We start from the raw sequence: 26,566 nt of genomic DNA on the forward strand, positions 1-26,566 counted from the left end.
TTCTTTCACATTTCCTTTTCCACACTTGTGAGAAAAAGCAATTGCCTAAGGAATATAGATGTAACAAAATATTATCTCCCATTGATCTCGCCACTGTAGCTAGTTATGTTGCAATATAAACAAAGACCTTTTTGTGCAGCAAAATGAACTATTATTTCCTACAGATTTGCATGCCGTACTCCTGTACCCAAACACCAAAAGGCTCATATTGTTCTGCGTCTCCTGTCTCTTCCACTGCCTTCAAATCAGCTCTGTCTTAATGCCAACATCAATCTCCCAGTTATGCCTTATCGTTGTTTCTCCTGTTTTCATTGTGCTGTATGCACCAGACCACGGGGCTGGCTCAGACATGCTGACTAGCCTGTCACAGCCTACCAGTCAAACCACGCGGATATGAAAATGACTTCTGTATGTTTTTCTGCCTGTGGCTGACCCTAAGGGCTTATCCTTTCAGCCCTGTTATTCAAACTTGTACAGAAATGTTAAATTTTGTCATTTTCTAAAATAAAGTTTATTACCTAACTGAAGCCCAGGCTAGTGCTAATTGAGTATGCCACAGTACTTACCAGTAAAGGGGAATAAAGGAAATCTATACATAGTGCTGAGGATTAATACATTACACATCAATATATCAAACACTGCAAAAACCAACTTGCTTGCTAAACTTCATTTTGTAAGTATTATGCCATTATTATTCAAGAGCATAAACTAAAGAAAAACACATACCTTGCTAAGTCTAAGAAAACCAGTGCATCCTTGACAGATGCTGGTATGTTGTCTGACTTACTAAATGGAGACTTTTTCAAATCCACAATGAGAATACCGTCCTGTGCTCCATATATGCTCATCAAAACAACTTTGTTCTTTACCATTCCTAAAAATTGTGTCTTTACTTCCTCTCCCCAACCTTCACTCTGTGGTAGGAAGAAAGTTACTGAAGAAGTCAGAGAATCTTAAAAAATACAAACAGTACTCTCATCTTTTTGTGTGCTTCTACAAAACGTACAACATAGTTTGGTTAATTTCCACATTTACTTCTCAACTTCCATCTTGGCATTTAATCTACCTTGAGAAAGCCTCTCTGAATTTACCTTGAATCAAATCAATGTATTTCTCATTTGACACTGCAAATCTCAGCTTTTTAGGAGGGAAAGAAATGAAAGCACATAAAAGGAAGGCGTTTTACCCACATCTCCGAAAACTGTTCAAAACCTTTCCCACACAGCTCCACTGGACATAGTTCAAACCATTGTGAATACAGCAGAAGTAAAGCAAGCCTAATATGTAATTGAATACTGAAAATAATACAGCAATATGTCCTCTATGTGAATAAATGCTGACAGTACTTTATTTGTTGTTATAGATGTTCAGCAATTCCAGGACATGGTCCTTTATCACTATTAATGAAGGACCATGTCCTGGAATCACTGAACATCTACAGACAATGCAAAGGTCTGCTGCAGTGGCCTCAGATATAAGGCCAGGACATATGAGACCTTTGCTGACAGGCAATGCCAGCCATGAAAGGTAGAAAATATAAATTCCTTCCAACCCAGTGGAAACCCAGACTACTTTACTGCCATACTTATTCTATTCTATACTGAAACAGAACAAACAACACTTTTCAACATGTGGCAAAAAAAAAATTAAAGTAACAAAGGACAATCACTGACAAGATGCTCTTGAAAATTCTGAAGCTATTTCTTCCCTGTTTAGATGACTGTTGAAAATTACTACTTGCATAAAGTTAACAAATAGCTGTGAAGGAAGAGCACCAATTCCGCAATTTGATTTTACTTCTGACCAAAAGAATGCGTCTAGAGCAGTGAGATTCAATCCTGAAATATGTGTGTGTAAACACAGACTGCTAAAAGTTCTTATTTCCTTTCCAATGAAAGAAAGGCAACTCATCATTTTACAAGAGATGATGTAACTGAAAAATAAAAAATCCTGTCCTCTTCTCCAGATTCCTTCTGTTTATAAAGGAGTAAGACCACTGCAAATTATGTTGCACAAATTATTTTAAGTTCTCTAATATAAATAACCTTATGAAGGGAAAAAAGTATCCTGAAACAGTACAAACAGTTTTTACATACTGCATTTTTGGGAACAATATCCTTCAATGAACACTGCAGTGCTAAATGAGGAACAGCTGCAAGTTCTGCCTCAATGTGCTGATCAGGCTTCCTCACAAACAAACAAATGTCGTGTGTTTCAATGGTCTGCAGAGTAGTAGCAGGTTCAGGCATTGCAGTAGGAGTGTATCTGTTTTTCAATGGGAATAAAAGCAGTATTAGCTTAAGAGAGCAGCAAAAAAAATACCAACACCCAAAAAACCCCAAAATAAAGGTCATTATTGCAGTAACTGGCACCCTGTCATGTGATTGAAGCCAAATTATAAAGTCTCAATTAAGTGCTCCTCCCTTTTTTTTTTTAAAAATCGAGGTTTGAGGTGTTCTTTTTTGCAATGCAAGTCCAAGTTAAACTTTTTAGCACATGAAGGCTTCTGTATTTGTGTGCTCACATATGCTGACACTTTTCCTGTGGGAAAGACACGTGTACAGAACCTAAGTGTCATTTGGATATCTGGTTATCTGCCTGAGGGAAGCTGACGAAGAGCTTGTTTCTTAGTAGAGATTTTCTTGAGTGACAACAGTCAAGGAGAATTGTAAACACAAACCTTTCCCTGTAACCATACCCTGAGGAAGTCAGAACTACAGAGCTCCCAAAATCAACCAGGAATACTTCCAGCAGTGCAATATCATGAATTTTGCATCTTTTAGGGCCATAAGCCTTCCTCTTATTCCCACTTTTTAGGGGAATTAGTTCAGTGACAGTTCCACGGCACCACTTTCCAGTTTCCTTATTCTTAATAAACGTTTCAGCACCTATACAGAAAGAAGTAGGAAAAAAGCAAGACTAAATTCAGTATTTGCAGACATTTCACACTACAGAGCTCTGCCTGATGTTCCATTGCTGCCTATCTTCCACACAAGTAGTGAAGGTGCTACTGTTAAAATAAAGAAAAAAGACATTGAAAACCCTTTGTCTTGAGAGCCACTAGAACTTCTCTCTCATTTATGCAATGTCTGTAAGCCAAAGAGCTGTGTGGTTTGTATTACAAAGCAATTTCTGACAAACTTTCTGTATTTCTTAGTGAAGTGGCAAAGACTGAAGCTGAAGGTTATTACATACCTGTAATCAGTTTTCTAAATGTCTTCAACAAGTGAGTAATACTGGCAACATGTGGGCTAGAAACTAAGTTTACCGATTTAGCCATGTATTATCATGTATCATTTCTACTCCCAGCATGCTTTCTATCTATTTAGTGAACTTTAATAAAACTCATCTATCCCCTTGAAGGGAAAATGTTGCTTGCATGAGAGAGAGTTGATTTACTGAGAAATAGAAGAATTAGGCTACTCATTAAAATCAGTATACTGAAAAACACCAAATGCTGGAAATCATTAAGTTAACAGCCAGGTGTTTCAACTGCTGGTTACTCTAAGCACTCCATTTGCTGTGGCCCAGAACTGCAGAGTCTTTCTACTGTTCTCATTTACATGATTTAATAAAAGTCTAGTTTACCAAACAATGTGTACAGTGTTTCTGGAAAAGCACTAAATGTAGATTTCAAAACTTATAAGGATTGCTTTACTAAGGGAAAAAAAAAAAGACTATACTAAGGAAGGCAAACTGCAAGTAGCAATTTAAGCTAATGCAAACCTTTAGAAATAATTTACCTAGTTCCAAAATATCTGAAGGCAAGAGATAAGAATTCTCATTACAACAGAAGTTTTCCAGTTTCTTCTCCAAAATCTCTGCTTTTTTCTTTTCCAAGAATCTCTGAACATAGAAGTGGCATGGATTTATAACATGACTTACAGTCACCAGTTCTGATGAACCTGAATAAGACATAAAACAGATTATCCTTCCCCAAGTGACTCCAACAGGTATTATTATTGGAAGAGACCCCAAGGATCATCAAGTCCAACCTGTCCCAACAGACCTCACGACTAGACCATGGCACCAAGTGCCCCTTGAACACCTCCAGGGACGGCGACTCCACCACCTCCCTGGGCAGCCCATTCCAATGATGAATGACTCGCTCAGTGAAGAACTTTTTCCTCACCTCGAGCCTAAACCTCCCCTGGCACAGCTTGAGACTGTGTCCTCTTGTTCTGGTGCTGGTTGCCTGGGAGAAGAGACCAACCCCTTCCTGTCTACAACCACCTTTCAGGTAGTTGTAGAGGGCAATGAGGTCACCCCTGATCCTTCTCTTCTCCAGGCATGTGATTAGGTTTATGTTCCATTAATGATGATAATATTACCTTAAGTACTTTTTCATCTGACAAGTCTGCTTACACGTGGTTCAAACTAGTTACTGTTTGCTTTCTGATTAAATCTGTTCTTTTGAACTACTTTCCTTATTCTACCCTTGCAAAATAAAAGACCAACTGCTTACAAAGTGGTAAGCCTGAATTCAAGTAAGTAATACAGAATTTGTATTCATAGAATCATATAATTATTCTGGTTGGAAAAGACCTCTAGATCACCGAGTCCAACCATCATCACCATTAAACCGTGTCCTCGAGTGCCTTGTCTACATGTTGCTTGAACACCTCCAAGGACGGTGACTCCACTGCCTCCCTGGGCAGCGTATTTCAATGCCTGACCACAATGTCAGTAAAGAAATGTTTCCTAATATCCAACCTAAACCTCCCGTGGCACAATCTCAGGCCATTTCCTCTCATCCTATTACCTGATACTAGAGAGAAAATACTAATCCTCACCTCCTCACCTCACTACAAACTCCTTTCAGGTACCTGTGGAGTGCAATGAGGTCTCCCCTCAGCCTCCTCTTCTCCAGACTAAACAATGTGTTTCCTCAGCTGTTCCTCATAAAAATTCTCCAGACCCTTCACCAGCTCTGTTGCTCTTCTCCGGACATACTCCAGCAACTCAACATTCTTCTTGTAGTAAGGGGCCCAAAACTGAACACAGTATTCAAGGTGCAGCCAACACAGTGCCAAGTGCAAGGGGATGATCACATCCCTGCTCCTGGTGGTGACACTGTTCCTGATACAGGATAGGATGCTGTTGGCCGCCTCAGCCATCTGAATACATCACTGGCTGTCAACCAACACCCTGAGGTCCTTTTCCACCAGGCAACTTTCCAGCCACTTTGCTGCAAGCCAGTAGCATTGCATGAAGTTGGTGTGATCCAAGTGCATGACCTGACACTTAGCTTTGTTAAGCTTTATACAATTGACCTTGGCCCATCAATCCAGCCTTCCTACCCTCAAGCAAATGAACGCTCCCACCCAGTTTAGTGTCACCCGCCAACTTCCCGAGAGCGCACTCAATTCCATTGTCCAGATCATTGATGAAGATATTAAAGGGAACTGGCCCCAAAACTGAGCCCTGGGGAATGCAGCTAGTGACAGGCTGCCAACTGGATGTAGTTTCATTCACCACCACTCTTTAAGCGTGGCCATCCATCCAGTTCTTAACCCAGCAAATTGTCCACCCATCCAAGTCATAAGCAGCCAGTTTCTCCAGCAGGATGCTGCAAGAAACAGTGTCAAGGCTTTACTCATGTCCAGACAAACAATATCCACATCAGGGGGGAGGGAAAAAAAAAAAAAGAGAGAAAAAGGAAAAAACCCAAACAAAAAAATCAAAGCAAACTAAAAAATGTGATTTCCTTAATCCTTCACTAATATTATTTTGCATTTTATATGGCATCCTCACTTGCATCAAGAATAGTGTGGTCAGCAGGAGCAGGGAGGTCATTCTGCTGCTGTACTCAGCACTGGTTAGGCCACACCTTGAGTATGGTGTCCAGTTCTGGGCCCCTCAATTTAAGAAGGATATTGAGACTTTTGAACATGTCCAGAGAAGGGCAACAAGGCTGGGGAGAGGCCTCAAGCACAAGCCTTATGAGGAGAGGATGAAGGAGCTGGGATTGTTTAGCCTGGAGAAGACTCAGGGGAGACAATACTGCTGTTTACAACTACCTGAAGGGAGATTGTAGACAGGCAGAGGTTGGTCTCTTCTCCCAGGCAACCAGCACCAGAACAAGAGGACACAGTCTCAAGTTGTGCCAGGGGAGGTTTAGGCTCAAGGTGAGGAGAAAGTTCTTCACGGAGAGAGTTGTTAGCCATTGGAATGTGCTGCCCAGGGAGGTGGTGGAGTCACCGTCCCTGGAGGTGTTCAAGAGGGGACTGGATGTGGCACTTGATGCCATGGTTTAGTAGTCATGAGGTCTGTGGTGACAGGCCGGACTTGATCTTTGAGGTCTTTTCCAACCTTATTGATTCTATGATTCTATATTAAGGCACACCCTTTTACTGCAGAGCTGCTTCTGTCAACTTCTGCAGTTCCTTTCTTTCCCAATGCTGCAATCTCTACTCTTCAACTTTTAATGCTATTTACACTCAATAATAAACACAGCTCAAAGCACAAACGGTGCCTACAGAATTTCTGAATAACTTAAGTTTCTTAAATTACTGTTTTGTACATTTACCTGTTCATTTGTAATTCAGAAAGCCACAGATGCAGGAAGAACAAGACAAAAGTTTGAAATTCAGTATATGAATTACTGACCTAATAAACAGACCCCACTGTTTACAGCAAGCACTGCTATTGTAGTGTTAAATATCTGCCAGGTGCTGAGAAACACTGCCAGTGCTGAGTTTCTGCAAGTTGCTTGGGAATTCCAGTATTGCATCTTTCAACTAAGTGGTTTTAGGGCACATCTTAAAAGACAGTGTAGTCCTTACACTAGCCAGGAGAGCAGATCAGGGACTGTTTTTGTACAGCAAAACTGCTGACACTAAGCAGCAGGTGTAGAGTAGGAGACATTTCCTAATACATTTCTGATCCCAAATAAAATTATACCATGTTGAACTCTCCAACAAATTGCAGTATCTGCTCTCACTACTTAGAGGATAAGCTCCTGCTTGAAAAGTAAACTTTACCAGTTTTGTGTTGAAAAGGTATTTCCTTGAAGAGATTCTCCCCCTGTTCATCAGCACGACATTCTGTGGGAAACTCCTCTTCTTTATTGGTTTAGGATAAAGTTTAATCAAAGAGGTTAAATATTCATACATTTGTAGTGAAGCAGCAAACACAGTAAAATGAATTGCATAAGGGTACCACAAAGGCAAAAATTCTTACAAGTGATGTGACTGAAACAGATGCACACACAGTGACTATATGCACCTGCCAATAACAAGACCACAAACCCATCATTAAAATTCTTAGATCCAAGATGTGCAAAACTCACATAACGCAGCAGTTGGAAGGCATTTTGTTTTGACAAGAGGTCTGTGAAGTCCACTGGGGTTCTGGAATATGCTATTATAGAGAGTTGTGTGCAAGCTCTGAAATTTAGTGCACCTTCATCACAGCTACATGCTCTAATTACTTTTATGTGTACCACCCCATCCTCTCCTTCATCCTCCCCAAGCACTAGTAACCATAGGGCTTTTCTCAGTATGTTGTGGGCATAGATTATTCTGAAGTCAAGCATCTTAATTATGTAGGCTACACTTCTATCTATATCCCCTCCTATTATTTAATTTCTTGGTCCTAACTCATTCCTAACACTTTCCAGACTAAGGGTATAGTCTGCTGGACTTGCTTCAGCATGACAGCAACTTGCAATGGTGCAAGGTCCAACCTGGACACAATACTCCAGATTCTGTCTTTCGTGAGCCTAACAGAAGGGAAAGATCACTTCCTGCATCTCTTAGCTATGCTCCTTCCAATATAGTTCAGGGAAAACCCAGCAAGCTGAGGAACCTAACCCATTGCCAGTTAACAAAAGACAATGCTCTGGGGGAAGATTCACAAAGCCAGACAGAATGCCAGCAAAGCATTCTCCAGGAGCCAATGTCAGAAACTTTGAGAGGGGCTATTAAAAACTAAGAGTCAAAGAGAATCATCCAGGTCAACACAAGAACTTAGGACTCTTCTTTGAGAAAACTTGTGATAAAATGTAGTACATACATCATTAAAGAAGTCATATGAGCCATGTACAGACAGACAACATAATACAACACATGTAACAAATATCACACCCAGTAACACAACATCCAAAGTTTCAGTATTAAGATACTTACTTTCTGGATCATCTTCAAATATTTCTTCAACTATGATATCAAGGCTGAATGGAGACTTGGGTAGAGCAGGTGTATTCTGGTGATGAACTTGAGTATTTTTCACTTTTTCCAGGCTTGTTTTGGAGAAACACAGAAGCCAAAGCAGAGCTTTTATTAGGAACATAGCAATGTGTTAAGGAAACTTCTCCTAAGAGCTGGTTGAAAGAAACTGTGTTATGTTCTGAAATATCAAGATGACAAACACAGTAACACGATTTCTGAGACCTAAAATGGATTGGCACAGAATAGCTCAGTACAAGAAACACCCCTGCTTAGATGTTCAGAGACTATTTGAATACATTTCACTGTTTGGGGGGAGGAAAAAGAGAGAAGAGAATAATGCAGTAGTTCCTGTTAGAAATAAAAAGGCACATCATATGCTTTTGTCCAAACAGTTGCTCTTTAGTGGAATCTACAGGATTTGCAAATATTAGTTATGTAAGAAGACTTTTTTTAACATAACCAGTGCTAACTGTAACAGTCCTAACAGCAACTTCATTCCATTTTCTCAAGTTTTTGTCAAAAAAAAGCAGAGAACAATAAAGAATAGGAACTAATAAAATGAAAGCCATTGTAATTAAAAAAACATAATTCAGGTTTTCTCTGGTTCATGTTTATCTGAAGTTTTGGCATTTGATGCAACCAGCATTTAGACTGTGAAGAAGAAATAGTGTAAATTTTAGTATCTGCTGCTGATTTTATTTACATTTTCATCAGTAATTCTTGTATGCTGAAATAATAAACATCTCTATCATATACTATGAGCATATAGGTGTGGTGCTTAGGGACATGGTTTAGTAGTGAACATGGCTAGCATTAGGTTCATGAGTGGACTTGATGTAAAGCTCATTTCCAACTTAAATGATTCTATGAGTGTATCATTAAATGCCAGTCAAAGCTTAAAAGCACACAGCATAAAAAAATGATCTTGGTAACTTCAGTGATACACTAAAATATAGCTGAGTTAAGCACCAATGGAACTGGAATGTGAGAACTGAAACAGTAACTGGAATGTTAGTGTTAACTGGAATTGAAACACCGACATCTGACGCTCTGCTTTCTTTCACTGTGCTCTTAAGAACCCAGAGCATATATAGGTATTTTTATATTTCATCATTAGAAGAACAGTTAAGTTACAGTACCTATCTTATTACAAAAATACTTACTGCTCTCTTGCTCCCCATTCCATCTTGCCCAAATTTTCTAACAAAGATATAATTTCATCAGTGTTTAGGAAGAATCTCGAGAGAAGAAACATTACACAAGGTGACATGAATACCTAAATCACTCACAGTTTGAGATGTTATGGCATTTTTCAGAACAATATTCATGGAGGAGCAAAATACCTACTCTGGTTTCATTTGTTCTCTCCTATTAACAACAGATTTGGTTGTTTATTTATCTTCACATTCATATTTAAAAACTCTCTCACTTTTTGCTTTATCTGTTGTGCAGAGAATACTACAACATTCACTTACTCAGTTTTCACACATATACCCAGTTTAGTTCAATAAATTAATTCTGCTTGAAGAAATTATCCAACACTCCTAAAGAACAAAACCATAACTGAAGTCCAAAACGTACATTCTTTTTCTTCTGTTCACTGTCACGCTAATGAACAGTTTTTACACTTACCGATGAAATACAGCAAAATCTTTTAAGTTAGGCTAACAGAACTGCAAAAATAACATCAGGCAATCAAATCCTTAGCTTTGCTGCCCAGTTACAATGAGCTGTTTATGAAAACTGAAGTGTAAGCAGCACTGAACAGCCCATCTTCTCTTCTTCCCCTCACCTCCTTCAGGAACATCTCTACACTTTTTTCTACAGTATTTTATATCTACAAAATGTGCCTCAACTCCCAGTTCTGATTCATTTAATTTTTGGCAGGGTTTTTTTTTGAGTGGCACCACCACTAGAGTCCTTCATAATCACCCTTCATTAGATCTCCTACAGTTTTTTTCCCCCCAAGTCCTTAAAAGGTCTTCCAATGCAAACAAATATGACTGTATAGTGGTTTAGCTTTCTCCTAGGTTGTGAGAATTTGCTGTTGTGCAATTAAAGAGGCTGCCATGAAATTCTTATTCACCACTGACACTATCTTCATAACAGTCCCTACCTGCCAAGTCACTACATTTACTAAAAGAGGATTTTAAAGATTCCTTTATCCATATTCTAATGGTTCAGCTGACATATGACACAAGAGTTGCAACTTTGTCAAGCACTGGAACAGGCTGCCCCGAGTAGTGTCAGAGTCACCATGCCAGCAGGCATCTGGCTTTGAGTTGTTCAGACTGGAGAAGGTTCCATGGAGATCCTACTGCAGCCTTTCAGTATTTAAGGGGGCCTTATAAAGGGGATGATTTTTTTAAGAGAGTCTGTTGCAACAGGTCAAGGGATGATGGTTTTAAACTAGAAGAGGGGAGATTCACACTAGATGCAAGGGAAGTTTTTATGATGACAGTGATGAAACATTGGACTAGGTTGCCCAAGAAGGTTGCAGATGTCCCTGCAAACTTTCAAAGTCAGGCTGGATAGGACCCTGAGCAACCTGATCTAACTAAAGATCTCTGCTCTTCAGAGGGACTGGACTAGGGAACATTTAAAGGTCCCTTCCAACCAAATCATTCTGATTCTGTGATTTAAAAGACACGATGCTTAATGATATGGTTTAGTGATGAACTTGGCAGTATCAGGTTAGCAGTTGAACTCAATGATTTAAAAGGGCTTTCCCTGTTTTTCACACTTTGCATCCAAGTCATTAACTTCAGAGCTTCGTTTCTCTGTGCCAGTCAGAACCTGATGGCATACAACCACTCTATCCCCTAGAGTGACTCCATATCCTGAAATACATGGGGTCGCTGAGATGTTCTGATCTAACTGCATCTTTGTTCTGTCCTCCTTCCTTATACAAGAATGTGGCCTTTATACACTAGGCTTACAATACTTTGACCAGCCTTATGACCAAGCTGCAGAGGGTCTGCTGTACCATAGCCAGGACACATTTTCTCTTAGTCATGTCTCATCTAGAGATCATATTTCTCACTTCCACCATGGGCAACACAGTAACTAGGATTTTCCACAAATTTCTTCTTAGACATCAGTGCCCTAAAACACCAGCAAGTCTTTCCTGAATAGGACAAATGGATTAATTAAAAAAACCCCACATTCCATTGTTTCCCCCATGTACTTCTAAGTGAAGGAGAGGAATTTTTAGTGTCTTAAGTCTGTTAAGCATTTAAAAAATGCACAGAGTTTTTTACATAGCAGTAACTTGCATGTGCTCTCTCAGATGAAGGCTACTAGACATTGCTAGTGATGAGTTAATACACACCTGAACGAGTAGTTTTTCAGTAAAATCAAAATGAAAAACTCAATTTCTGCTGTTTGCCTGTTTTATGAACAGTTTTTTGTAATGAAGATAACCAGTGCATCCATTTACCTCCCAATATAACTCCCCCTCCAGTCATTTACCTTGAAAATACTTTTTCATTCAAACTACGCACTCTTGAGAGTTCAGCCTCAACTGGCAACTTTAAATGACAAATAACCTGAAATTAAGAAGTACAGTTACAGCTCCTACTACACAAAAAGCAAATTATACATCTGTATTATCCACAACTGAAGAAGCCATTCAAAGAATGACAAGATCAGTCATTATTTCTCTCAACGCAAAGACTACAAAGGCTCTAAATGAAATAACTGGGTAATGCATTTACAAAGAACAGAGGGAAATATTTCATATACATCTCAAGTATTAAAAAGTGGATCTCCTTGCCACTGCATACAAATACCATTTATGTGCATATGTACACACACCAAGCACACACAGCCACAAGCATCATGAAGTAGTTCAAGAAGTGTTATACAACCTTGTAACAGAATGCTGTAGTATCTGTTCAGTGTGATGACCCCTATGTAACCTACCAATTATAAAATTATTAACCTTCAAATTCCTGTATTCAATAAATTCCCAGGTTCTTAGATTCTACCTCCAAGCGTCTTTTCCCCTCTATTGCCAGAGACAGGAGACTTCAACAGCCTGGCATATATGAACAGCAGGTATGATGGGGAGGAAGCATCTAAGGTCTGAGACCAAGATGTTCAGGATAGTGTGGCTATTAATTCTGTAGTATTTCAGGGAAAAGATTGGAATGCTCTGGAATAGGGAAAGTTTAGACTTCTGAACATTGCCCTTTCACTGATCAGTACCATGCCACAGTCTTTCTGTTCTTCCCCTCCACTTGCCATTTCAGATAGAAAACTCTTCAAGTCAAGGATCATCTATTTTGTTTCACACCAGGCACCAGACTCAAATTTCTGGCCAAGGCCAAATATAAACTCTGTGTGTTTATGCACATCAAGGTGAGGTAAGAATACATTGCTGCAAAAATCTCAGTATTAAGTCTGCAAACTGAAAGGCTGATCAGAAACTTTGTATTGAAAGTTGAACATATTAATTAAAAATAAATTGTTTCACAGTGCAAAAATGTAACTACCTGTGGGAGATCACAGCAGGCTCTTACAGAAGGTGTGACTTTAAATTCTTTTGCAATTCTAATGGCACCAGCCAAGCACTTTTTCTTCTCTTCAACAACTTCCTTAGCTTTTCCAATATCAGCACTGTAGCTGCTGATGCTCTTCATTATTTCTGCACACAATTTCTTTTTCCTGTATTAAAATATTGCTTTTCAGAATTTAGGAAGCACTCAGCTACACGGATTCAGACTTCAACACGCAGTCAGCAGCTGCACTACTATACAGAGTGGACACATCACACACTGAAATACCATTTTCCTCAAACAGTGCAAAGTGTAAAACATGAAAAAAATCAACTTAGTTAAATGGCACCACAAAAGTTAAAGAGTTCACACTGAGAAGTCACTTTCTTTGAAGAAACATTTTCTTTTTGAAATGTTTAAGCACATTTCCATTCAAGCCTCCTGGTATTTTTGCACATATCCAACTGCAAATTGAACAGCTGGATTTTACAGCTCAGTCTATTAAGATATCAGATGCCCCCCCTCGGTGGTTCTTCTGAAATCCTAAGCTTTGACAACCCTTCCCCTGGCCTCCTATGAGCTTGAAAATCTCAGTCAATTAAAAAAAGAAAAATAAATAAAAGTTTCAGAAAAGTAACATCACTAAGTTTTATCTTTTCTTACAGAGAGGAGGCTGCATGAGCAACAATGTTTCCCACTCAAGCAAACCAGCTCCAAGATAACACTACGAAAGGGCAAAAACCTGAAGACAGAGAGGTACTAGGACATACTGCTAGGAAGAAGACCAAAGTTTGATTTAGATTGTTTAATCTGAATGAGAAACAATTCCTTGGTAAACGTAACTCACCCCGGCCATCCTATAAACCAGATTACTACCTTGAGAGGAGAGAAGCAAGAAGTTCATCAAATATTCTCTCTGCAGTTTCTGCAACTTCTTCTCCTTCTGGATTTACCATCAATTTCAAGTATTTCAGCGTCTGTTTTGTGTAGTATTGAAAAACCATGCATTAACTATTCCAATAGTCACTACTATTATTTTCATATTACTCAAAAAAAATTCAAAAACAATGAAATGTGATCAATACTCCAGCAGACTCACACTACACCACCTAGCAGTGACATTTAAATATATATCACTCATTAACCCCTTTGTTTGCTCTAACTTCTAGTCAGCTCACAGTGTCTGGATCCTCATGTCAGTTGAAGTCTTCAGGTCAATGAGTCAAAAAACCACACAAGGTCTATGAGGCCCACTGCCTCACTTTCCTTACCTGAGGCTGCTTAGGCTTGACAAGACTGAGAGGGGATATGATCAATATCTATCAATATCTGAGGGCTGCCAAGTGGATGGGGCCAAACTCTTTTTGGTGGTGCACAGTAGTAAGACAAGGAACGAGTACAAACTTGAACACAGAAGGTTTCACCTCAACATGAGGAGAAAACAGTGAGGGTGACAGAGCACGGGAGCAGGCTGCCCAGGGGTGTTGTGGAGTTTCCTTCTCTGGAGGCTTTCAAAACCCACCTGGATGCATTACTGTGTGGACGACACTAGGTGATCCTGCCTTTGACAGGAGGGTTGAACTTGATCTCTGGAGGTCCCTGTGTCAATGTGTGACTGCTCACAACAAAAAGCTTCAGGCAAGGATTTAATGTTTCATTAGCTATTTATTTCAACCCACCTTGTCTGCATCCTGTAGGTGGCTGAGATTACAAAGACCTATGCGCAGAGCTTCATCAATATCTTCCATAGTTTTGCTGTCCTGGGGGAAGATTTGGAAATCAATGTAAAGTTGCCTATATTAGAAGACAAGACATGCTATGCTCATTTGCCATTCTGACAAAGAGATGCTTAATATGGGTGACTGATGATCTGTGTAAGGCTTCGAGCAGCTCTGTTGCTGCAAATAGGCCCAAAATACTTAGGTCACCTGAACTGCACTGAGAACATTTACACTGTATTTCTGCCACACAGACTGCTTAGAATAGAATAAACCAGGTTGGAAGAGACCTTCGAGATCATCATGTCCAACCTATCATCCAACACTACCCAATCAACTAAACCATGCAACCAAGCATCCTGTCAAGCCTCGCCCTGAACACCCCCAGCGACGGTGACCCTACCACCGCCTCAGACAGCCCATTCCAATGGGCAATCACTCTCTCTGTGTAAAACTTCCTCCTAACCTCCAGCCTAAACCTCCCCTGACACAGCCTGAGACTGTGTCCTCTTGTTCTGGTACTGGTTGCCTGGGAGAAGAGACCAACCTCTGCCTCACTACAACCCCCCTTCAGGTAGTTGTAGAGAGCAATAAGGTCACCCCTGAGTCTCCTCTTCTCCAGGCTAAGCAACCCCAGCTCCCTCAATCTCTCCTCATAGGGCTTGTGCTCCAAGCCCCTCACCAACCTTGTTGCCCTTTTCTGGACACGCTCCAGCAAGTCAACATCCTTCCTAAACTGAGTGGCCCAGAACTGGACACAGTACTCGAGGTGCGGCCTAACCAGTGCAGTGTACAGGGGCAGAATGACCTCCCTGCTCCTGCTGGCCACACTATTCCTGATGCAGGCCAGGATGCTTGTTAAATACATGCCATTTATTTGCACATACACACACAAAGGAACACAAATGAAAAATACAGTATGTGAAGGAAAACCAAAATAAAGTTAGCAATACAGAGGAAAGAAAACATGCAAGATGAAGGATGGGAATACCGCAGCCTAGAAAGAAAAGCAGAATATTTAGGAATATAATTTGGGGGGGAAAATGACAAATAAACACTGTAAGTTCCTAGCATTATGCTGATGGCAGAAAATGAAAGAAAATACTCACACATGAACGGCCACAGAAGTAAATGTAGACACAGAAAGGTCTTATTTTGTCACTGGCACTACTAAAGCTCGTGTTAAAGAGTACTGCTTAGAGTGCTGCTACTTTGCTAAAAGTGAAGTAAGATCATCAGGTGGGAACATCCCAGAAAGTCAGGGATGGTGCTATCACTAATAGGCAACCAGTTTGCCTTGCCAAAGAGCAACTTAACTAACATGCAAACGTCTCCAATTTCTAAAGGATTCATCACTAATGTTAGGGTAAAAAAAACCAAACCACAAACTAGAGAGAAATTAAAGAGCAGATTAAAAAAAGCTTATTCTGTGTGTGACCAGACACTGGTGTAAGTGAAAGGAAGCGCTGCCCACAATCTGAAAGAGACCTCTTAGTCACACACATCATGATGATGTTTATTAAGGATGTTGTCATTTCCATCTCTGGAACAGTTAACGTACATGAACATCTCAGACCAACTATATTTTCTTCCTGGGAGCACAAAAAGGAAAGAAAATCCTCCTCCATTCTGTAACTTGGGTGTGAACTGTATTAGAAATACTTGCCTATGACAACTATTCCCACTCTACTCTGAGCAGATGCAAGGAGATGTAAGAGGTGTAAAAACGTCATGGAATTCCATCCATCCCTCTCTATTTTGTGGTTCTCATTATGCTCAATGATGCATAAACAAAAATGCTTCCAAAACTCAAAAGACATGGATGTATCAATTCAGAATACATCCTTCCATTTGTCTAACACCATTGCAGCCCTGAATGACCACTTTAAAGATGTGTTGGATAAACCCTGCAGCTGTCTTGAATTTAAAGGAAAACAAAAGAGCCCCCAGACCAGGTATTGTGAAGCCTCAGGCATCTTTCAAGAAAAAGGGCAGCTGAATACACTACTCCTCCTCAGCTATGATCTGGTTGGGTTTGAGCTGCTTTCAATTTTGTCAAGTTATTTTATTAAGACTGTAGTTGCACATCAGTTCTGTAAGATGGAATAACAGCACGTAATTATTAGGGCTGCAGGTTTTTTGTATTAACCTTCTGTATTAAAAGGTGATGCATAAGCTGTGAGTGAGAACATAAGGAAATTCCATGTTAACATACTATGTCTGCTGCTGAAGCACCATTTGAAGAAACTACATGCTGAGCATCTTCCCCTTCAGTATTGTGAATGAGGTGCCTGCAAAACAAAGATTTAAGTAAAAAAATATAAATCTACAAATTTTAAACAAAATAACAAACTTCCCATAAATATTTAGACACAGTTTGCAGACTTCAAAATTTGTCATTAAATACATATATATATATATATACACCCCCATTTTTAAACAATAGAATTACCACTGACACACTACAGATCTCATTTTTCAAAGTTTCCTTTTTCTAGCATAATTGTAAGGTTCATCGTTAGCAACTGTTCTTCACCTGACAATTTTGACAAGGCTGAATAAAATCTTAGTAGGTGGTAGTGATGTTTATCCTCAGAAAGAGTAAAATGCATGACTACTAACATTACAAGACTCATTTTTTATTTGTTGCCCAAGTATCTTTTTTCAGACAACCCATCTGATATGGATTAGGCTGTTAAAAATCTTTAGCACACGTAACAGATTACACTAACATCATTTACTGACAACCTGCTAAGAAAGCTCTGAAAATGTTGTTGTATGGTGACCCATATCTGCCCTTCTGTCAAGTACATGTGCAGTTAAATATCTGCAAGAGTCTCGAAAAACAGTCTCTAAAAGCTGGCCTAATCACAGAAAGAAAGTACTATGTTCTTCCTGTGCTCAGTTTCTTGTTTCTGATGGACTGTGAGAGGACTTGTAAAAAACTGCTGCAGAGACTGACAGCCATGCATGAAATCTTGACATTGTTTTTTTACTCTGAGCAAGGTTAGTGATGCACCTTTTATGTACCAATACTTCCTATACATCCCCTACACAAATATCTCATGTAACAGATCTGTAAGAATATTCTGGACCTAATCCTATTTTTTTCAATGTCATTCTCCACAGCAACAGCAGCGGGAAGAAAGCCACTAGCTTTAAGATTTCCTTTAAGTTCACATAGGCTAGACAAATATGCAAGTGAATGTAATTTAGATACGACAATTGATGCCATTTATAGCTGTGACTGGTTATCTAAGCAGAAGGTGCAATGCGAGCAGCAGAGGGCTGGGAGGGGAAGGAGACAGTTCAATTATACAGTCCTACCTACCACAGCCTGGCACTTCAGTACTTCTCTACTCTCCCTCTGAAGCCTTACGAGGGAGCTACCACAGTGCTTAAAACTTTCAGTTCCGAATGTTTTAAAGCCAAACCAGTCTGGTTTTTGTTGCCTTTCAGTGAAATGCTTTCAGTACTTCAGTATCAAGCAAGTTGTGTTCCCACATTACTAGACACTCAGACTGAGGAGATGCTAGGGAAATTTAAAGAACAAACGAAAACCAACACAGAAAAAGACCAAGAGAAATAGCTATAAATGCTTGCTTGGTCAAGTCCTGGCTCCTGGTCTGGCATCTAAAGACATAAAAACAAGTTCAATTTACCTTGCTAACCTTTGTGAGTTGTCACCACACAGCCCGACTTCAAAACCAGTTTTAGTCTGAATTCAGAGGGAAAGAATAAAGTAAGTGCAAATACAGAGTTAAACCTAAGTCCCAGTCAAAAATGCTCTATAAGCTCGTTTTCACCACCAGTTCCCTCCCTGCCATTTCATTGAGATCAAGCTTCAAAGCAGTGCTGTTAAATACATCAAGCAATGAGAGGTACAAGAAAACAGCTTCCAAGCCAAAGCCCTGTAGCCATCAGTCTTTGTGGTAAACATGAAGAGTTCATACCAAAATGAATGCTGTTTTCCTGATTGCTCTTAGCATTTCCCCTATTATGCAAAACTTAATGCATTGCATTACTGAACCTGGTAACAACTTACTTTTCAATAAAGTTTAATAATGGGGCCTAATTCCAAAGATTCAGCTTACTTGTCTTTCACAATAAAGGTTAAATCTTAATTTGACAGCAGGGAAAATAAAAAAGGAATGGCCACACCATAATTTGCATAAAATAAAAAAGCTGTTATTAGCTGTCCAAAATACAGATTTTTGTTAAACAAATGGTAGTAGCATGTCGTTACACAGAAGAGATTCACAAGTAGAGCACTGTTTTCAAATGCAGCCACAAAAATACATTCCCACAGCATGCACCACCACACATAAGGGTTATTTTTCTTTTAAAAAAGCCCAGACAAAGCATTTTATTTGGGAGCTGACACGAAAAGAGATGGAAAAAACCCCAAACAAACAAAACCCCCCAAACCAAACAACCCCAACCCAACAACATACACATGCAGCAGCTGATTTCTTGCATATTATGTGGGATGGAGCTGGCATTAATGGGAAATGTAAAGATAAACCTTCCTAAAACCAGACTTTGGACATCAGATGTGCACTGCATAGCTACATTTCATACAGAGAAATGCTAGCAAATACTTGCTGAGAATCAGGTGGTTATGGAGCACAGGTCCCTACTTCAAGAAAGGATCTGAGCTTGCTTTAATCAATCCCCATGTAAATGCAAAAAATCCTGTGAATATCACTATTTCAGACCATCATGGTAACTGCTGAACAAAAACTTTACATCAACTTACTTTTGTAGAAGAGGAACAAAGAAAATCAGTGTCTTCATCCCTCACATCAAGCAGTGCTGTGAAAGCAAGTATAGGAAGCACAGCTGTGAATGTTAGTAACTGTAGGGCATCTCAATGAACGAGATAAACAGGAATACAGCATCCCCAGAGTAGCTTTCTAGATAGCATTCCTCACATCAATGGGAATTTGGACATTGACCTTCACAATGAGAAAAATTTAAAGCTAGGAATAGAAGTTCAGATAGATATGGAAGTTATGTGGCAATTGCATTTAATGATTAGGGCATTATCTGTGTGATTAGCTGTATGACATTGCTATATTTAGGACAGGATAAACACATAAACAGGAAAGCAAAAAGACAAAAGAACACGTACTCAAAATGCTCACCTGTAGTACAGGAAAAGAAATTGTTACTTAGAGTGTCCACAAGTATGTGTGCTCAATACAATTTTGCAACTTTTGGAAAAAAGAAAATACTCAAGCAGAAAGTCTCAAGGAAAAAAGTTAGGCTTCTTTTAAAACAAACTTTTTAGTAGCTCCATCAAGAAAAAACCAGCAGGATGGATAGAGAAAGTTACTGATTGTTGTGGCCAAGTACTGGAAAACTAGTAAATAACCAACACTTAATCAAATCTGGCAGCCCATCTGTTGTCTTTAACAGCCCATAGAGACCATAAAATAACAGTGAAAATTGCACACCACACCACACCCCCCACTGCAATACAAGTCAAGATCCCAAAGCCTTACCTTTCACACCCCCTCCTTTTGATGTATAACACAAATCACTGTTTCTCTGATTTGCTTCTATAACATCCTCTTCCAGCATCTTAAGACATTGCCTTCAGAAGTAGAAGTACAGGTTTAAGATCATGAGAGCTATCAACCAGACATGAATTCTGACTTCCAACTCTCTTAAAATTAAACTTGCTCACTTTTACCAAATGACACAATGAAGAAAGTGCAGTCAATGAAATACACACCACATAAACAAAAATTTGGTTACCCTCCCGCACGGACAAGATGAAATTTAACTCTCCAATACCGATTTCATCATCCATAAAGGTGATACTTATGGTACACATCATTTAAGATAACCAAACCCAGAAAGTTATTATATAACCCATGTTAATAGTATTGATTCTATAGTCCCTTAACTAAAAATACTTAAGTAGTTCAACAGTGATTTGTTTACTTGTAAAGTATCCATACAGATCAGTATGAGATATAGGCATCCTAGCAACTATTTGATAAGAATCCAGGATGCATCTGAAATGTCTTTTTCCCTGGATCTCTTCCAAATGCTAAGATTTTCCACAAACTGCATGTTTTACACACACCCCCCTAACACATACAAGACTCATAACAATACAGAACGCAAACACTGTTTTCTACATTTCCCTGATAATTATATTTAGAACCTCAAAAATATGGCACTCACTAGAATAATCTCACAATTCACATACCTTATAGCTTTTAGTTTTCTATTAAGGTCTCCACTACTGTCATCCACCAGGGCAAACTCCTTTCTACTCATGCTGCTCTCTGGCTTTAAAAAACAAGGTGACAAATCCTCTGTGACATGCACATCTCATCACTTGAGCAAAAACTACAGGCTAGCTACCATCACTTGCTAAAGAGTAAACCACAAAGACACAAAATTCATTCAAAACACACGCCTATTTTTCTCCTTGAAAAACCAAAGCTTTAAAATGCACAAACCCACTTACCACTTTTGCACTATCCAGCTAGGCTATTCAACTGCTAACCAGTCATAGCAGCAGAAGCTGCTGGCCTTCAAACCTCCCTACTGACCAAATATCCTCAGTATGATGATTTCTCTTTTCCTAAGTACCTCAGTGTTGTAGGTTCACGTCCTGTTTGTAATCCACCGTGCACAGTGACCCCAACCCCTTTCCTTTAAGGCCTGCTATCTAGCCTTCTGTATTTACTGCTGTGCAGCACCTATACCTCTCCGACAACCCCTACCTTCCAGGACCCGTCCCCCCGCCCCCTTCCCTTTTTTTTTTTTTTTTTTTTTTTTTTTTTTTTTTTTTTTTTTTTTTTTTCCTTTTGCCTTTTCCTCTCAGCCACTGCCCCAAGCCCGCTGTCGCTGCGGGTCCTAAGACGCCGCCGGTGAACAGGCTGGCGCAGGGACGTACCGAAACGAAACCTAACGGAACGCAACGAAACAGAACACTGCGGGTCGGGTCGGGACGCGGCGCGGACGGGGCCGCTCTGCCCTCAAGAGGGAGAACGGCTCCGCTCATCGGCAGCCACGCGACGCCCGCCGCGCGCCAAACCCAGCCACCTACATCGCCAATCAGCAAGCGCTTCCCCTGCTCTTGTTCTTATCGCAGCCAATCACGTCGAGGCCGCAGAGCGCGGGCAGTGATTGCTCTGTCGGGCGCGGGCAGTTTTCGCCACCATTTTGGTGCCTTAAGGTGGAGCTGTGTTGCAGCGGTCGGGGGAGCGCTGCCTCGCCTGACCCCTCCCGACCTCCTTCCTTCATGATAGGGTTTTTCGTGGGCTAGATAGAAGCTGTGCTTCGGTGTTTCATTATTCTATATGCATTCATTATTTGCAGAATAAAAGATGTTTTTGCAGTGCTTTACTCTTCCTGATGTAGATGCCTGTATGGAGCATGACGCTGTGTGGTGTTCAGCAAAATAAATCTTTAAAAAGAAACATTTTCCCCCACAAGTTTTAGACACCAAATCATGAACTGGGACAGGTTCCTGAGAGGCAAGTTTCCTAACAAAGCCTACAGTATCCATATTTCTGCACTGCTCACACAATAGACTCAGACTGTTTGATTTTCAATGTATTAAGTCTTTTTAAACCTGGGATTGTGACTTGGGTAACAAGGTAGAATGTAAAAGTATACACAAATTCCACACTAGGTTTTAAGAATGGGGAGTAGAAATAGGATAGGATAGGATAGGATAGGATAGGATAGGGTAGAATTAACCAGGTTGGAAGAGACCTTTGAGATCATGGAGTCCAACCTATCATCCAACACCATCTAATCAACTAAACCATGGCACCAAGCACCCTATCCAGTCTCTTCCTAAACACCTCCAGTGATGGTGACTCTACCACCTCCCTGGGAGGCCATTCCAATAGCAAATCACTCTTTCTATGAAGAACTTCCTAACATCCAGCCTAAACCTCCCAAACCTCCCCTGGTGCAGCTTGAGGTTGTGTCCTCTGTGGTGTGGTTGTTTTCTTCGGGTAAAACATCCAAACCAGACAAGCTTGCACTGGTTTTGTTTATGTACACTCGATATGTTTGTGACAGAACGTTTCAGAAGTTATCCTCAAACTGATTAATTCTGTAAATAATTTCCTTCAGAAGCCCTTGTTGTTAAGCAGACCCGACCTTAAATAAAATCTTTGTGGAGATCTGTCATCAAATTTTGCAGTTGTATCTTACATACTGGTTCCATTTAGGTGTGCTTTGGCCCACAGAAAGTGTGGGAAACCCTGTTTGTGAGACTGATGAATCAATATGTACCAGGTTGAACTTGTACATACAATATAACTACCCATTACTAGTAGTGTGTTGTCCAGAAACAACCTCTGAAGAAATCCTGTAAAATACTGTCAAAAGACTGAAATTCTCCTTTCTCCTTAACATGAAAATTTACATACTCAAGTTAGATACTGGTTCTATAGCATATTATCATCAGCTATAGGCAACAAATTAACCACCTCTCTCTCTGCCCTATAAGAGCTAAACACCCTTCTGCTCTGTAAATACCAGAATCTTCAGCCAGTTTTTGCAGTCCCAGGATCTGTAAAATCTGAGGCATTTTCTCAACTTGTATTTAGCTTTGGAAATGGGTTGCTCTCTTTCAAAGGTGATGAAAGGATAGTGCACTGAGAATTTTGTCTTTATCTTATGTATTCTATGTAAAATACCACTGAAAAAATAACTTCAATAAACATTACTTAAGAGCATAGTAGAAGCAGAGGGTTAAAACATTGAGTAAATGATGGCAGACCTGTTGTGAGTGTAGCAGAGAAAGGGAAATGGTGGTAAGGATTGCCTTGGTTAAAGGCCTGAATACAGTTTTAAACAAACAGTGTACAGGATTGTCTGAAAAGAAGCCTGACCAGTTCTTTGATGAGAAGCCTAATTTGGCCTAATTAGCTAATTGATGGGAAGATAGCTCATCCTTGCATATATTTGAACTTTAGCTCCATTTAATAATTACATGAATAGCATAATGTTATAATTTTCTGCTTATGGATTTGTCAAAATTAATAAAGATGTATGTTACAGAGTCACAGAATTAACCAGGTTGGAAAAGACCTTCGAGATAATCAAGTCCAACCTATGACCCAGCACCATCTGATCAACTAAACCATGACACTAAGTGCCTCATCCAGTCTTATTTTAAACACTTCCAGGGACAGTGACTCCACCACCTCCCTGGGCAGTCCATTCCAATGGCCAGTCTCTCTTACTGTGAAGAATTTCTTCCTAACATCCAGCCTAAACTGCAAAATTGTTTTAGAATCATAGAGTTGTTGGGGTTGAAGGGGACCTCAAGGATCATCCCGTTCCAACCCCCCCTGCCATGGGCAGGGTCACCTCACTCTAGATCAGGTTGCCCAGAGCCACATCCAGCCCAGCCTTAAAAACTCCCAGGGATGGGGCTTCAAACATCTTCCTGAGCAACCTGTTCCAGTGTCTCACCACCCTCACGGGGAAGAATTTCTTCCTATCATCCAGTCTGAATCTACCCATTTCTGTTTTATTTTTTCCATTCCCCCTAGTCTTAGAGCTAACACCCTAGACCTTCACCTACCCTCTTTTCCCCCTCAAATCCCAGCACACCTGGGCTCTGTTGAAGTCTCCTACCCGGGTGTGGCCACTTGGCCCTCCCCACCCACACTCCTATTTAATCCCCCCCAGGAAAGGCAGAAGCCCTAAGCTGAGCCCATCTGGGCTGAGGATCCTCCTCTCATCACTGGTGAGTGCCCATGGCGCACACTGGGTGATGGTGGTGGTGACAACAAAGGCCGGGGGGCCTGGTGGCCCCCCGGTTGTTAGGACCAGGATTGATGACTACTCCACTATCATCCACAGGTGCTGGCTGTGCCTTCTCACTGGGGCTGAGCTCCTCTGTGTGGTATCTTGGCTGGTGAGGGTCTTGCTCCTGGCTCTGGGATGGGTTCAAAAATGGTGGTCGTGGAGCATGTTGTTAATTACTACAACACACTTGTGAAAAGCATGTTTGTGACCTTTGGTAGCACTCTGAAAAAGAAACAGATACCCTACTGCAATGTGGTTTTCCCCTGGGAAGCAATAGATCTGTAGCGATGGCCACTTAAAGTTATTTATAGGAGCATAACCTATTTTTTCTTTCTTTCCAAACACACACATTTATGTGAATTAAATTACTATAATATAGAATCATAGAAGCACAGAGTGTTAGGGGGGTTGGAAGGGACCTCCAGAGATTGTCAAGCCCAGCCCTCCTGCCAAAGCAGGATTGCCTAGGGCAGGACTCACAGGGATGCATCCAGGTGGGATTAGAAAGACTCCAGAGAAGGAGACCCCCCAGCCTCCTTGGGCAGTCTGTCCCAGGGCTTTGTCACCTTTAACAAGAAGTGTCTCCTCATGTTGAGGCAGAACCTCTTAATGTTCTGGCTTGTACCTGTTGTTCCTTATTCTGTCACTGGGCACCACTGAAAATAGCCTGGAACCTTCATCTTGACAGTCACCCCTCAGATATTTAGAAACCTCACTAAGATCCTCTCTCAGCCTTCTCTTCTCCAGACTCATTCAAGTAGAGAAATTGAGTTGTATTTTAAAGTTCTAACCACACCTGTACACATAGTCCACTGTTTTTAAACTGAAGATAGAAAAGCAAACTCTGAAATTAAATACCAGATTAAACCATTCAACTTGCTTATGTAGTCTGTGAGTCGGTTTTCACCCAAGCAACCTCAGAGTGACAGGCACAGGAAGGACATGGACCTGATGGAGTGGGGCCACAAGAATGATCAGGGGCCTGGAACACCTCTGCTTACTAAGGACAGGCTGAGGGCGCTGGGTTTCTTCAGCCTGGAGAAGAGGAGGCTTTGGGGAGACCTAATAGCAGCCTGCCAGTAACTGAAGGGGGCTACAAGAAGGCTGCAGAGGGACTGTTTGCGAAGGCCTGGAGTGACAGGATGAGGGACAGTGGTTTGAAATGACAGAAGAGCGGATTTAGATTGGATGGGAGGAACAAGTTCTTTTGCAGGAGGGTGGTAGAAGACTGGAACAGGTTGCCCCTTAAGGAGGCAGTTGAGGCCCCATCCCTGGAGGTCAGGCTCAACAAAGCTCTGAGCAATCTCATTTGGTGGAGGATGTCCTTGCTGCCTGCATGGTGTCTGGACCAGATGACCCCCAGAGGTCCCTCCAACCCAGATCACTCTGATTCTATAACACTAAATTCCGTAGTGTAACTATGTTTGATACTGAGTGCCATTTAAGCTCTTGAACATGGCTAAGTGCCTAGTGGGGTGTTAAAAAATATCAGAAGACATGTTGCATTTGCTAAGATGATTAGAACCACGTTAAACAGCTGACTTCCATTTCACATATAAATTTGAAAACCTGGTCCTATGTCATTTAGATGCTCTGAAAAAAGATAAATCAATCAATCTTTAGTGTTCTATCTTGTGCCAGATCTGTATGAGAGCAGGTGAAGTAGTTGTAAAAGACTAGAAGGAAATAAAGTACTGATATGCTCAGCTTAATTCTACTTGCCAGGTGTATTTTGTGAAGGAGGTGTTATAGAAGGATTTTTCACGCAGCATGCATTTTGAAGCCATGGTTTAGTTGTCATGAGTTGTTAGGAGCCTGGACCCGATGATTCCCTGAGGTCCCTTCCAACCTGTGATTCTGTGATTCTAATCTTTGTTACCAGCACACCTGCTTTCAGGCTTTTGGTTTAGAATAGAATTAACCAGGTAGGAAAAGACCCTCAAGATCACAGAGTCCAACCCATCATCCAACACCATCTAATCAGCTAAACCATGGCACCAAGCACCCCATCCAGTCTCTTCCTAAACACCTCCAGTGATGGCGACTCCACCACCTCCCTGGGCAGCCCATTCCAATGGCCAATCACTCTCTCTATGAAGAACTTCTTCCTAACATCCAGCCTAAACCTCCCCTGGTGCAGCCTGAGACTGTGCCCTCTTGTTCTGGTGCTGGTTGCCTGGGAGAAGAGAGAAGAAGAAACACCTTCTGCGTGTATCATTAGCTATTCAGAGAACATCAATGAATTTTCTATTTAAAATGCAGCCAATGTAAAAGTCAGTGTTTCTGATGTGGATAACCATAAGATGGCAGCATGGATTAAGCTTGGGTGGACTTGTCCCTTTCTACTTAGACCTGAGCCACTTAGTCTCTGTTAGAA

At 40.7% G+C, this 26,566-nt stretch overlaps 1 protein-coding gene across 1 annotated transcript in view; it reads right to left on the reverse strand.

Moving 5' to 3' along the window:
• Nucleotides 1-20,682, reverse strand: part of RNF17 (ring finger protein 17) — a 44,009-nt gene extending 23,327 nt beyond the window's left edge. The window contains exons 1-15 of the mRNA XM_054164516.1: nucleotides 20,612-20,682; nucleotides 19,896-19,987; nucleotides 19,148-19,203; nucleotides 18,051-18,106; nucleotides 16,604-16,679; nucleotides 14,350-14,430; nucleotides 13,547-13,647; nucleotides 12,668-12,839; nucleotides 11,643-11,719; nucleotides 9,335-9,409; nucleotides 8,130-8,242; nucleotides 3,744-3,905; nucleotides 2,699-2,888; nucleotides 2,097-2,265; nucleotides 727-914 (exon numbers count right to left, since the gene is read on the reverse strand). Of these exons, the coding sequence (XP_054020491.1) occupies nucleotides 727-914; nucleotides 2,097-2,265; nucleotides 2,699-2,888; nucleotides 3,744-3,905; nucleotides 8,130-8,242; nucleotides 9,335-9,409; nucleotides 11,643-11,719; nucleotides 12,668-12,839; nucleotides 13,547-13,647; nucleotides 14,350-14,430; nucleotides 16,604-16,679; nucleotides 18,051-18,106; nucleotides 19,148-19,203; nucleotides 19,896-19,987; nucleotides 20,612-20,682 (1,679 nt within the window). The remainder of the gene's footprint in view (nucleotides 1-726; nucleotides 915-2,096; nucleotides 2,266-2,698; nucleotides 2,889-3,743; nucleotides 3,906-8,129; nucleotides 8,243-9,334; nucleotides 9,410-11,642; nucleotides 11,720-12,667; nucleotides 12,840-13,546; nucleotides 13,648-14,349; nucleotides 14,431-16,603; nucleotides 16,680-18,050; nucleotides 18,107-19,147; nucleotides 19,204-19,895; nucleotides 19,988-20,611) is intronic.
• Nucleotides 20,683-26,566: the final 5,884 nt, after the last annotated feature.

Source organism: Dryobates pubescens, chromosome 10 (genome assembly GCF_014839835.1).
Source record: "Dryobates pubescens isolate bDryPub1 chromosome 10, bDryPub1.pri, whole genome shotgun sequence".
Taxonomy (NCBI): Eukaryota; Metazoa; Chordata; class Aves; order Piciformes; family Picidae; genus Dryobates; species Dryobates pubescens.